The sequence below is a fragment of the Malania oleifera genome, chromosome 13, assembly GCF_029873635.1.
Source record: "Malania oleifera isolate guangnan ecotype guangnan chromosome 13, ASM2987363v1, whole genome shotgun sequence".
NCBI classification, from domain to species: Eukaryota; Viridiplantae; Streptophyta; class Magnoliopsida; order Santalales; family Ximeniaceae; genus Malania; species Malania oleifera.
Window position 1 is genome coordinate 76,045,289 of NC_080429.1, and position 14,512 is coordinate 76,059,800.

The window sequence follows — 14,512 nt, forward strand, 5'->3', positions numbered from 1 at the left end:
CAATCTTTTCCTTTCATTCAACAAATGTTGATTGACACTCTTCTGACCACCCCCATGGTACCCCCTTCCTCAGTAAATTTGTTAACAATACAACTCTTCTGGAGTACCCCTCTATAAACTTTCGATAGTAGTTGGTTAGACCCAAGAAAGATCGCAGTTTTTTAACGGATGTAGGTGCTTGCCACTCCTTGATAGTTTTTACTTTAGCTGAATCCATCCGTATCTGGCCCTCCTCAATGATATGCCCCAAGAATTTAATACGCTTTTGAGCAAAAGCACACTTCTCCCCTTTTACATATAACTGATTTTCTTTGAGTTTTTGAAAAACCTTTCGAAGATGATCTTTATGTTCTATTAAGGATGCGCTGAAAACCATTATGTCATCAAGGTAAGCAACCACAAACTGATCAAGGTATTCCTGAAAAACCTGATTCATTAGAGAACAAAAGGTAGCGGGTGCATTTGTTAGCCCAAAAGGCATGACAAGGAATTCAAATGCTCCATACCGGGTGACACAGGTGGTCTTCGGTTCATCTCCCTCAACAATGCGCACTTGATGATATCCCGACCTCAAGTCCAATTTCGTGAAATATCTAGCTGTACTTAACTGGTAAAAAATATCAGTAATAAGTGGAATGGGATACTTGTTGCGCACTGTTACCTTATTAAGAGCTCGATAATCTACACACAAACGCAAACTACCATCTTGTTTCTTTTGAAATAACACTGTGGCCCCAAAAGGTGCTTTTGAAGGACGGATGAACCTTGCTGCGATAAGATCATTCAGTTGCCTTCTAAGTTCAGCTAACTTCGGCGGCGCCATTCGATTAGGGGCACGTGCTAGCGGCTTTACTCCTGGCAAAAGTTCAATTTTGTGGTCAATCTGGTGTCGAGGTGGTAAAACCCTCGGTAGATGTTCCGGGATCACCTCCTTGAACTCTTCTAAAACTTAATTAATCTCAAGTGGATATTTCCCTACCTTTGCATCTTCTGAGACTATTGGTAGAACCACGAAAGAAGATTCTCCCCTTTTTACTCCCTTTTTGAATTGGAGGGCTGAAAGCAACTTCCTCTCATCGAAATTGTTGTAGGCTGCGGGGACCGCATAAGGTGCACTTCCCATTATCACAAGACAATCCGCAACTGGGATCGGCATTGAGCGTGTCACTTTAAGAAAATCCATCCCCAATACCACAACAAAGTCATCAAGGGGTGCCACAGTGAAATCAATTGTTCATGATCCCATTTGGCATGCCACTTTAGGTACCACCCCCACCGTGGTTAACGCTGGAGAATTCACTGCTTTTATCTTGCCCACATCTTTATCTACTTGCAATTCTAACCGTTGAACTTCAGAATCAGCAATGAAATTATGGATGGCCCCTGTATCAATCATGGCCCTGATTTTATTTCCATTCAAAAGTAGATCAACGTACATTAGTCCCTTCTCCTGAGACTTGTTGTTAATTACTTGACGCTCTAATGCTCCCACTATATTCGGTTGTTCTTGTGGAATTGTTGTCGTGGTTTAGGTTTCCCCTCAAAGGGCTTTTAGAGCATTCAAAGCCTTACGTTCAGGGCATTCCGCCACTTGATGTGGTCCCATGCAAAGAAAACAAGAGATCGGTCGACGCTCTCCACCCCCCGTTCGTCCGCCCCTCCATTCCTTAACCATGGGCGCTCTTTATCTTTCCAAGAACTATTTGTCTCCCTATCCCTTCCACCATTTGTGGGCTTATACACTTTACTGGGCCTGGAATCATTATTGGCGGACGTAGGCAAATTTCGCTTCCCAGAATTATCTGAAAAATCATCCAATCGTTCGGCAGCAGCGAGGGCAGAAGAGAGATCACCAGCACCCTGCCGACGCAATTCATTCCTTGGCCATGTCTTCAAACCCCGAAGAAAATGAATTAGTTTGTCTGATTCGGTCATGTCTATAATGTCCAACATCAAGGCTTGGTATTCTCGTACATAGCTCCTTATTGAGCCTGTTTGTTGCAATTCCATTACTTTGCACTTTGCTATGTACTCCACATTTTCGGGATAGAATTGAGTCTTCAACGCCTGTTTCAACCCCTCCCATGTGTTGATAACACATCTATTGTGCTGAATATCATTCCATTTAGTTCTCCACCACAATTTTGCATCCCCTACCACGTATATCATTGCCAGATTTACTCGGTCCACTTCTAGATCCACTCCTGAGCATGTGAAGTAGTGCTCCATATCAAAGAAGAAATTATCCAGCTCCTTGGCATCTCGCGTACCCCCAAAACTTTTAGGTTCCGGTACCTTCAATTGAAAACTCTCAATGGGATCTACAAGCGGCCTTCGGGCTATCTGTGCCACTGCATTCACTTTCACGGTGATCTCTTGTAAATCCCTCTGGACTTGGACCACCGCACTTCGGACATTGCCCATCTCCTTCAAATCTTCCTTCAAAGCAGTAATGGACTCCTTAACATCTTCTGTAAGGAAATCAAAATTATCCGTTAGCTCCTGTAAGGAGGCCTCAAGCTCTATTGGCTTTCCCCGTTGGGACGAAAGAGATGGCAATATGCCCTCAATATGTTCCAGCCTATTCTCAAAGGCTTTCAACTGCTCGATACTCTTCTGGAAGGCCTCGAGCTCTCTTGGCCGTTTCTCTAGGGATTTCACACGTGGAATGAATTTTTCAAGTTTCTCAAGTCTCTCTACAACTTTTGATATCCCATAGAGAGTTTCTCTAGGGTTTTCTTCAGCAGCCTCAAGCTCTATTGGCACGCTTTTCTCTTTTATCAATGTTGCCACCAACCCTTGGAGTTCACTGCACGTTCTCTCCAGGGTTACAAGTTTTGTCTCAAGCGCGTCAATGCGCTCGACTTTTCCTGACTTGTTTCTCATATTACCACTCATGGTGCTCGCACACACTGTGCTGTGATACCAACTGTCACGGACCCCCAAAATGGGACTCAAGTAAGGGCCGTGTGGCACTCGTTGAGAGCTCTCCCTCGACAAGTTAGCCAAGTCTCACACGTTCAAGCCTGCAATCACGAGCACCTGGTGAGTCTCAATACTCAAGAAAACCAAGGAACAATAGGATATCACACGAGCAATATATTTTTATACACCGAATAAGACTATAACAATCAGAGACATAATCCAAGGCAACAAAACACCACAATGAAAAGGACTACTTGTATTATCCAACAACAAGAGAATAATCATACAAACGATAACATAGATAATCATATATTCATTCCAAATCCCTGGAGAATACAATTATAGTTGTATCTCTCTCCCCTTTTTCCCCATTACATTGTCACTCCCTAACACCATGCTTGAAGGCATGTATTGTCACTAGTATATCCTTGAGCTATGTACTTCCATTCAGTTTCACTAAGCGTACGGTTCTCATACACAATAGAATGCCTATCTTGTAACAAGACTCTGTCAAATGCATAGTTTGATGCTTCTATCTGTACCTCGAATGGTTTTATGATGTTTGGAAAAGCAAGTACTGGCTGTCACGTCCTGGCTTCCTTCAAGTTGTTAAAGACTTCTTGAGTAGTTGTTAATGACACAATTCTGCTCGAGTACTCCTCCACAAACTTCCAATAATAGTTGGCAAGTCCAAGAAAGGAAAGCAGTTCCTTTACTATCTTTGGGATTTTTTCAGTCTTTTAATAGCTCTCACCTTCCTCATATCCATTTGGATATGACCTTAATCAAATGACCAAGGGATTTAATGCTCTGTTGTGCGAACGAGCACTTCTCTCTCTTCACATAAATACTGTTTTCCTTTAGATTGTTGATCATCTTCCGTAGATGCTCTTTATATTCCTCTAGAGTGGAGCTGAAATAACAATTTCATTTAGGTATACCACGACAAAATTGTTGAGGTACTCGTGAAATACCTGGTTTATCAAGGTGCAGAATGTTGTTGGTGCATTCGTCAGCCCAAAGGGCATCATTTAGAATTTATATGCCCTATACCATGTCATGCAAGTTGTATTCGGTTTGTTACCGTATACTATTTACACCTGATAGTAGCTTGACTGCTAGTCAAGTTTGTTGAAGTACTTGGCATGACTTAGCTTATCAAAGAAATCAACAATCAATGGAATGGGATACTTATTGCACATAGTCACCTTGTTGAGCGCATGGTATTTCATGCGCATTTGCATGCTCCCATCATGTTTCCTCGGTGCTCCAAACAGTGCTTTGGAAGGATGTATATAGCTGCTTTTAATAACTCATCAAGCTGCTTCCTCAACTTTGCTAGTTCTAGAGGCACCATTTGATTTGACCCTTTAGTAGGCGGCTTTGCCCCTCAAAGCCACTCGATAACAACTCAATTTTATGCTCCACACCTCATTGTGGAGGCATGTTGTAAGGTTGCTTGTTTAGCATCACAAGTTTATACTTACCCAACATAGCTTAGATGGTAGTAGGCACTTGCTTTTGGCCTATGTCTTCATTTACCATTAGAGTGTCGAGATATGTCTATTCACCCCTTCTTAAAATCTTATTGAGTTGCATGGCTGAGAGGAACTTCTCATCATCTTTTTTTTTTTTTACGACGACCTGCACCATACAAGGATGCTCTTCCATCAAACAAAGGGAATTGGCAAGAGTAATCAGTACTGCCTTAGTCTCCCTCAAGAATTTCATTCCAAGTTTCACTTGGAAATCATCCATCGGTACGGTTGTGAAATTTGCATGTACTTCCCATTGTCCATGCTTTACAATCATTTGCTTGGCTATTTTCAGAGTAGGCTAAGCTGCAGAGTTAATCGTTTCCATTCGTCCTAAGTCCTTCTCCAAGTTTAAGTTGAGTCTTTATGTTTTCGCCTGTAAGACAAAATTATGGATAGTCTTAGTATCAACAATAGCACGAGTGCACTTCCCATTAATCCACAAGTTTAGAAACATTAACCATTTCTCTTGGGTAACTTTTGTCTACATCTCCAACGCATTGAGTAGCCGTATTGCACCCATCCTTGTGGTTTCTTCCTCATCCTCATCGTCTTCTAATGCCCTCTCACAATGGAAGCTTGCAAGGCATTAAGTAATGACTTGTGAGGGCAATCAACAACTTTGTGAGGGTCTCGGTATAAGAAGCATGCCATCTTACCCTTACCATTGGGTGTGTTGAACAACCGAGATGACGAAGCTTCTTTTGAAGTTGATGCCTTAGAGTCGGCTTCCCCACTTTTGGGTTTACCCTTCTTGGAAGAATTTCCATTTTTTCCACCTAGATCACTTTCTTTGGTCATTAGGAAACTCTCTCTAGCGTAGTTAGTCAAGTGTACGACGACAATTTGTGTTGTAGAGAAGTCTTGAACTTTTTGTTGATGAAGTTTTGCCTTTGCCTATGATTTCAATCCCTCAAGAAAATAGCATGTCTTTCTCTAACATGTCCCAAATATCCAACATCAAAGTAGAGAATTATTTCACATACTCCTTGATTGTACTAGCGTGCTTAAGGTCTCATAGTTTCTGTGGAGCATCATACTTAACATTCTTAGGAAAGAATTGGGCCTTAAGTTCTCTCTTCAAGTTTGCCTAACAATCAATTATACATTGTCCATTCTCAATTTTATCGTACTTAGTATGCCACCTCAACTTAGTGTTACTGTTCAAGTACATTGTTGCCTTGGATACTTTGCTTGCTCTGAGTCAGCCTTCATTGCATGAAAGTATTGTTCCATGTCAAATAAGAAGTTCTCTAACTACTTAGCATTACAAGCACCCTCATATGTTCTGGGTTTTGGCACCTTTGCTCTTCCATACACCATAGTGTTGGAATTTCCCATAGCAAGAACTACCAGGTTCATCTTGGCATTCATATCCGCCATTTGAGCCAGTAAAGTTTCTATCATCGTGTGGAGGTCCTTTGACATCTCCACAATATAACCTTGTTGATGTTTTTTTTATCCTTCCAATGCATCAACACATTCAGCAAGCTTGCGCCTCGTTTCTCTTGGTATTGGTTGGCATGGTCTCTTACCAATGCCTCACACAATCCCATTATGAGGGCAACCGAGTTCACTTAGCAGTTAACCTAGCTATGTAACAAACTATCATGGGCCAAACACCTCACACCTTGTGAAGGGCCATGTGGCACTAGCTAAAACACTCTTGCTTAACTAGTCAACCAAAGTATACCATGGTTTATCACAAGAACACATTCACAGTAGTTGAATGAAAAGTAAGTGGAAGTAGTAAGTAGTTCATGAAAGCAAATGACAAGCACATGGTAAACACTGAAGCAACATTATTCATTGACAAAACCTTCATAAGCGAAGTGTGTTTAGCGAGGGAAGCAACTTGGCTAAACATGTTTACAAAAGCTTGTAAGTTTATACCATGGTTTATCACAAGAACACATTCACAGTAGTTGAATGAAAAGTAAGCGGAAGTAGTAAGCAGTTCATGAAAGCAAATGACAAGCACACGGTAAACATTGAAGCAACATTATTCATTGACAAAACCTTCATAAGCGAAGTGTGTTTAGTGAAGGAAGCAACTAGGCTAAACATGTTTACAAAAGCTTGTAAGTTTTACTAGACTAATGAACACTCATCCTCTTTTAAAGGGCTTTATAAGCTATTTTAGTTGTGGTACTGGGTAAAATCAAAATATCCAAGGAGTCATACTCCCATTCTACACCATGGCATTGACACATTAAATTAAGAAGACCTATACTTCTATTTAATGATGGTAACCCATCCCATTCACACAGGACAAACAGTCACAAGCAAGCATAATTCCCCAAACAAGCTTGGCTCATGACACTACGGGCTACCCCTCCCTGCTTGCAGGTAAGAGTGAGGATTCCTCCCCAGCCCACCTGCTCCCCACTCCGGGAGACTGGGAAAGGATTATGGGTGTTACTTGGGAGCATCCATCTATGCAATTTTTAAAGAAGAAAAGAGATTTCCAAATCCTTGACAGTGATTTTTTTCGCCTGCGCGCCAACCAAAGAATAATAATCTATTAATGTTGGACTGTTCTGCTAGCCAGTTGTATGTGGTATTGTGGTCTTACTGGACAATGCAGCAATTTGACTATGCTATCTTAATGATTGATTACTGAAAATATGTGAGTTATTCAATGCCTGTTCAACTGTGGAAAATATTTTTTCCATTTCTAATTTTCTAAAAAATTTACAAAAAACACCACATGGTTCTCTAGTTTTCCACCAAAGTTGAAGAACAAATTTTATTGTTTTCCAGCTTTCATTCACCAATGCAAATGGAAAACAATCTGTGTTGTGTCATTTTTGTAATTCTTTGGAAAACTGAAAATGGAAAATGGAACTGTTTTCACAACTTGTTATCAAAAGAAGAAAAAACTGTTTCCATTAATGAACAGGCCCCAAGTATTTTTAAAAATTTCACCAATCTTTATGTGTTCTTTTCTTTTTGTAATTTAGTAGAATGACTTGAATCTGGGCAGTAGAACCTTTGGGCTTTTGTCATTGCTCATGGATTAATTGATGGATGAAGTAAGATATTTAGTTTTAAAAATCTGCCATACTGAATCATTTGCTCTCTTTGGCCTTCTGCATTTGCTATTTTACCAAATACCACCTTTCTCATGCTTTTCTTATCTGATATTTGCTGTTGTTTTGGCTTTATACTGTTATGGTGTTGGGTGTTTTTTTTCCCTCCCTTCTAAACTCATTATAATCTTCAATGTTCAGAGATTGGCTGCTGGTGAGTGGTTCACAGCTCGTGTTTCCTCATGTGGATTGTTTCATATTGCTTATCCAAGTGCCCCTGATACATTAAAAACCGAACTACGAACAATATACGGTCAGTTGTGTCAAGATGACATGCCTATGGTGAGAAGATCGGCTGCTACAAACCTTGGAAAATTTGCTGCTGCTGTTGAAGCTGCCCATTTGAAGACTGACATCATGTCAATATTTGAGGACCTAACACAGGATGGTGTGTAATTTATACAATATCTGCTTGACTTCACTTGCTAACAGCATCATGTTATGGAGTTGTAGTTATGTGTTCTTTGCTGATAGATGAATGTCATTATTTTTTAAAACAGTTTCATTGTCAGTTCACTGCGCTCCAAAATTTTTCATAAAAGAAAACTGGTACACCAAGGTTGATGGTTGATTCAACCATTGGCCCACTAGAGTCTGCTCACATCATTCAATAGATGAAAGAAGAGTATAAAATAAAAAAATAAATGAACCGTAGAAAACTTTTTTGCTGTTTTATGTGTACAATTGATATCATTTATTTATTTTATTTTTCATAGTTGGTGCTTATTTGTGCAAACATTCTTAATACTTTGATTGTGTGTCGATGTTTATATTGTTTTCAAAAACCAGGGTTCCCAAGTAGCTTTTCATAGGGTTTTTTGTGTGTGGATATTTTGCTCATCTAGGCATATGCTGAGCCACTTTGTTTCTCTGTCCCAGAAGTCTTGTGCTCTCTCTAGGATAAGGAAAAAAGCTTGCTGGATCTGGGCTTTTACATTCTAAACCTTCCCACTAGCTGTTTTGAAAAAGCCATCAAATATCTGGCACTGAATCCTTTTGATGTCTTTGCCTACTTTATGCTGGTTGTGGACTTCATGGAAGGAAAATAGTAAGAGAATATTTGAAGATGTAAAGCTCCCAGCATGGATACCTGAATTTCTGTTATGATGCATTTTATTTCTGTGGAGCTCTTTTGTGCATATTGATTCTCCATTTTTTTTTTCTCCTGGTATTTTCAGTTAGCTTTTGTTTTATTGATTTGTTGTTTGTTTTACAATACTTTCCTGTACTCCTCAGAGAATATTTGAAGATGTAGAGTGCCCAGCATGGATACCTAAATTTCTGTTATAATGCATTTTATTTCTGTGGTGCTTTTTTATGCATATTGATTCTCCATTTTTTTTTTCTCCTTGTATTTTCAGTTAGCTTTTGTTTTACTGATTTGTTGTTTGTTTTACAATACTTTCCTGTATTCCTCCCTTGTTACGTGGCTGATGTCTCCTGTGGCTTCTCTAAAATGAGTTTACCTTCTTTCAAAAGCCTATTTTGTTCAGTACTTAGATTTTGCATATCAACTACTATTATTTTATTTTTCAGTTCATTCTTTACTTAGGCTTGGTTATTATTATTTTTCTTTCAAATATTATTTCAGATCAAGATTCCGTTCGTTTATTGGCTGTTGAGGGTTGTGCAGCTCTTGGAAAGTTGTTGGAACCCCAAGACTGTGTAGCACACATTCTCCCTGTTATAGTTAATTTTTCTCAGGTATGCTCATCAAGTTGCATGTTTTATTGAACTATACCTTTGTAGCATTGTACAGCTCTCATCCTTAAGTGCTAGTTTATGATTTAGCTTGCAATGAAATTCTTCAAAATAAGACTTCTCCCTCCAGTTTTCAGAATACTGGGATAAATATGAAGAGAATGGAACGAAGTAGAAAAAGAGGGTTGCGGTCTGAGGAACAAGGCTGAAAATCTAAATCCATAACATTTGGAATTTCTGAATTTTGTTGCAATTTTATTAGGCTTTAGATTAGTAGATACTAGTTATAACTATTGTAGAGTTTATTAGGTTTCCTTGATTTTGGTGTCAAAAAGTTGTGGTCTCCGTGCATTTGATGTTGCCAATGTTAAAGATGTTATTTCTCTAGTTGTCCTCAACCAGTCCTCCTCAGTTATCACTTAATCACTCATCTCCATTGATGCTGCATATCACACAGCCTCACTGTCACCTGCCACTCAGGTATCAGCTCAAAACAAAAAAAGAGGCTATGTGATTCACGTCATGTAGGCATCACCATGCAACCTAGATCATTATCATTGTGAATCCACATCATAGGTTTTTGCTGTCCACCACAGCATTATTACAGTAATCATTATCTAGGGATCAGTTTTATTATTATTAAAAAGGAATTATATTCGTAGAGAAAGAATGTGTAAAGCAGGAGAATCAGGAATCCTTCTTATAAGAACAGAAAGATCTTTAAAATAAACCTAGCTAATACAGAGCAGCCAGCCAATCACACTGAACATCCTCAAAACACATGCCTTCAAAACAGAATTTTCAAAATCTAGAGCCCTGTCATTGTTCTTTTCCCCATCACCGTTGTCATCATTGACCATTCATTTTGTTGCCAGATGTTTAGTGTTGCCAGATGGTTAGTGGAGTGCCTGTTGCCATGAGGATCTCTGCCTTTGTTTTCTTGTCACTGCCTAAGAAGCCATCTGGAAAATTCATTTGGTTGTTGGAGCCAGTGCCATTGCTCAACTACTCCTGCAGTCTAGCCTTCATCAGTAACACTTGCCCTCGCTATAAAGGCCCATTTAGGCATAATAATCTATATTCGTCTCCTTGATCCTTATGAGTTATGATAGGCGGGTCTTCATTTTTCATGTTAAGTGCAGCACTTGTTTTTCCATTGACACCAGCGAACTTCCCAAGTTCTTGGACATTTGCATCATTCAGTTTGTTATTCTCTGTCAATTTGATGTGATGAGCAAGCTGGAATATCTTCTTAATTTCTTGCTGCTTACAAGTTACGACTCAACAATCTTTATTTGATCAACTTTGAGTTTCTTAACTTTTGAGGAATTCTAGTTTACTGTTGATGATTTCTTCTGTTTCTGCACTTTGAATTGGAGGCCAAGGAAATAGTCTCTCTACATAAAAGTTGGGGTAAGGCTGCGTACGCTGTGACGACCCTCCCCTTACCCTTGTAAAGCAGGGAGTCTTATGGCCTGGGGATGCCCTTTTATTTTTAAATTAAGGAGAAATCAATTTTGTGTCAGAAACAAGGCAACAAGATTTAGGGCCTGTTTAGTTTTGGAAAACAGGTTTTCATTTTCCATTTTAGATTTCCAAAAACATTACAAAAAAAGTTAGCTAACTTTTCATTTTTACAACATTCATTTGAAATAAATGAGCAATAATAAACAGTTTTGGCACTATTTGCTTGTGAAAATAGTATTATTTGTCATTTCTAATTTTTCAAATAATTACAAAAATGCCATTTTCCAATTTTCCAAATTTTATTTAGAAATATTGGAAAACATCTTTTTATTAATTTTCTAGATTTTCAACTCTTACTTTCCTTATGGGAGCATGAAATGCGGATGTCAAACTTTAATTTGTGTGGATTATGTATAGAATTTTTTCTAAATTCACACAACTCAAATTCAAGCCCCAAAATTCATAATTCTGAGTATTACCTTATATAAATTTTGGAAAATTGGAAAAAAAGTTGTCTTTTTTGTGATTATTTTGAAATCTAGAAATTAAATAAAAAAAATGTTTTGCGCATTTAAAAAAAAACTCTTTATTTTCTATTTTTTAATACAAATCTTGAAAAATTTAAAAATAAGCTCAAATTTTTATGATTCTTTGGAAAACTAAAAATTGGAAAATGGAAAATGTTTTCCAAATCTAAACGGGCTCCTAAATTCTGGACATTTGTGGACTTTGGGTATTATTGTGATTTTACTTTTTCTATTTTGTGAAAAATTTCTTATTGTATTTTATTAGGCTTTAAATTTTGTAAATCCTGGGGGGTTTTATCTTGTAGGAAAGTAATATTATAATTTTATTTAGGTTTCCTTTTTTTTTTTTAATTTTTTTTATTTTCTTAATTCCCAAGTGCGCTAGGCCTTTAAGCATGGCTAGTATGTAATTGATATACATATTTGATTTGGAATTTTTTTAATTTATCTGTGTTTTACGGTGAGGCATAAGGCAAGGTGTTTTACCTTAGTGATGCGAGTCATAAGCCTCAAGGCATTGAGGTGTAAGCCTTTTGGGACTGTATTTTTAATTAATTGATGGATAAAATAAATTTATATATGGTACAAAAAAATTAGAACAATAAATAAAGAAACATAACTCTTAAATCCTATGTAGGCCATTTTTAGCTCAGAAACACAAAGAAAATGTATAAAAGATAGGCATAAGTCTTAACATTACAAACTTCCCACTATTTTCATAGTTCATAGTGTTTAAATTTTTTTAATAGACACTACAAAATCAAGGTCAAATAGAGGAACAGCAGCCTATAGGACTAAGAGAGCCCACCTCACTACAAGTTAAACTCAAAGAGTCACTTGTTAGACCAATATTCACATTGCTTCAAACTTCAATGTTCAGTAGAAGAGAATTTGCTGTGAGCCTCGAGAAGAGATACTTTGAGCCTCCACTAGAGAGATATTCATGAAGACCCATAAGTGGGAGGGGGGGGGGGTGAGAGAGATTTTCAAATACTTGGAGAGAGAGAGAGAGAGAGAGAGAGAGAGAGAGAGAGAGAGAGAGAGAGAGAGAGAGAGAGATGATGGTCCAGTAGTAGGAGCAGTCTTGCTGGAGAAGATCAATGGCCTAGTCAAAGAAACTGCCACATTGAGGAGAGGATGCTTCATTGAACATAAAAGAGCAGTATTGCATGAATGGAGAGGGTTATTTGTGCCCTAATTCTTTTTTTTTTTTAAATTTTAAAAATAAGTTTAAAAATGGATACTAAAAGGCATATGCCTTAGGTCTTGAGGCATGAAAGGTGAGCTTTCAGCTGAAGCACATGCACAAAGCCAAAAGGCATACACTTGTTGGGAATTTAGCATTTTGGAGTAACCTTGAGGCATTTATCGCTGAAAATGCACCAAGGCACGCCTCAAAAATGCATTTCAAGGCACTAGAATTTGGAGTTCGCCTTTGTTGTTGACATTTGTCTATGTTGCTTTATCCATTTCTCCTATTCTCTTCTTCTCCCCCCTACCCCCCTGGGGGTTTATTGTTGTCATAGGGCTAGGTTTGTCTAGCGGACAACGGAAGAGAGCAATTCATTCGTCTCCAAGCTCCCTTTCATTTTTACGAACCTTATTAGGAGCATTTTACGAACCTTCCAATCTATTTCATGCCCCTCCTTCCTTTATTGGCCTCAATTGCTAGGAGATTGGAGGGAATACAGAGAAGATTTCTTTGGGGAAGCTTAGGGGAGGAGTTTAAAAGCCACCTTGTTAGATGGGGAGTGGTTAAACAACTCATTTGTTCTATAGGTTTGGGGCTGAAATTCCTCACGTTCAATAAAGCCCTCCTTAGGAAATGGTTGTGGAGATTCATGAAAGAGAAATACCACTTTTGGTGGGAAATCTTATTAGCTTCTAAATATTGGTTTGAGCATAACAATTGGATAACACACAATAATAGAGGACCCTATGGAGTGGGAGTTTGGAAATTCATCAAGAAAGGACAAGATATTTTTTTCTAATACGTGATATTTCAAGTAGGGATTAGGGAATGGGCCAACGTTTACTGTTGGCATGACGTGTGGCATCACAACAGTAGTCTTATAGCTGCCTTTCCTTCCGTTGACAGTTTGGCTTGTCACAAAGATGCCCTTATCAGCCATCATTTCCAAATCATTAATTAGGGGATTTTCTGGAATGTTCCTTTTCTTAGGGATGTGGCAGATAGCGAACTTTATGCACTCTCTGAATTTTACAGCAATCTCTATAGTTTCTGTCTTTTCGATATCAAATCATCCCCAATGAACCAAAATGGGCTTTGGACAAAAATGGTGTTTTCAATGTCAGATCTTTCTACAAGAAGCTCTCTTTGATGGGAACAAATTGCAACAACTCCCCTTAGATTCACATTTGGAGGACAGCAGCCCCTTCAAAGGTTGCCTTTTTTGTTTGGGAGTATATGCATGGAAGTATTCTAACCACATTCTTCTCCACTGCCCCTGGACAAGGAATTTGTGGAACATGGCTATGTGTCACGAGCTAAGCTTGTTCAGGGCATTATGCTTGCCTGTGACCGCTTGTCTCGTGTGCTTGGGATGGGTTTCCATCATGTAAATACTAGTGTAGGGTTATTTTCTGCTAGTAGTGCCTTTGTATGCCAAATAAGGCAGTATGACTCTTCAGTCACTTTGATGTTTTCTAGTGCTAGAGTGGGAATAGCCTAGAAGGCTCTTTAGGAGAGGGTGAGTGTTCATTAGTCATTGTAAAACTCACTAGCTATTGTCAACGTGTTTAGCCTACTTGCCCCCCTCGCTAAACACACGATGTCAACGGAGGTGTTATTAATGAATTGCGTAGATTCAATGTTTACTGCTTGCTTGCCACTGCTTTTATGAATGCTTACTATTTCTACTGCCATTTGATTGAATGCTAATGAAAGTGTTTTGTGGATGAATGTTGGTAAACAATAGGTTGGCTAGTTAAACAAGAGTGCTTTAGCTAGCGTCGCACGACCTTTTCACAACAGTGTGAAAATAGTCGGACCGTGACACTTGGTATCAGAGCCAAGGCGCAGTTGCTACAAGAATTCAGTTACCTTCGTTGTGGGATTTGGAAAGCTTTGGTAAGTGATTATGACACCAAACAATGCTGAGAGGATCAGCGTGCTGGAAGCATAGGTTGAGGCAACAACCAACACTGTGGCCGCGGAGGTGGCCCAGATGAGAGAACTTGTTGATGAAGTGATGGGATCACAAAAACATCAAGCAGGTCTGATAGGCGACATGTCAGAGGAATT

General features: G+C 38.8%; 1 protein-coding gene across 2 annotated transcripts in view; it reads left to right on the forward strand.

The window, feature by feature from the left end:
- LOC131146270 (serine/threonine-protein phosphatase 2A 65 kDa regulatory subunit A beta isoform-like) overlaps positions 1 to 14,512 on the forward strand; it is a 59,661-nt gene that overhangs the window by 10,438 nt on the left and 34,711 nt on the right. For both annotated transcript variants that reach the window (XM_058095743.1, XM_058095744.1), the window contains exons 3-4: positions 7,694 to 7,940; positions 9,144 to 9,256. In XM_058095743.1, coding sequence (XP_057951726.1) covers positions 7,694 to 7,940; positions 9,144 to 9,256 — 360 coding nt within the window. The remainder of the gene's footprint in view (positions 1 to 7,693; positions 7,941 to 9,143; positions 9,257 to 14,512) is intronic.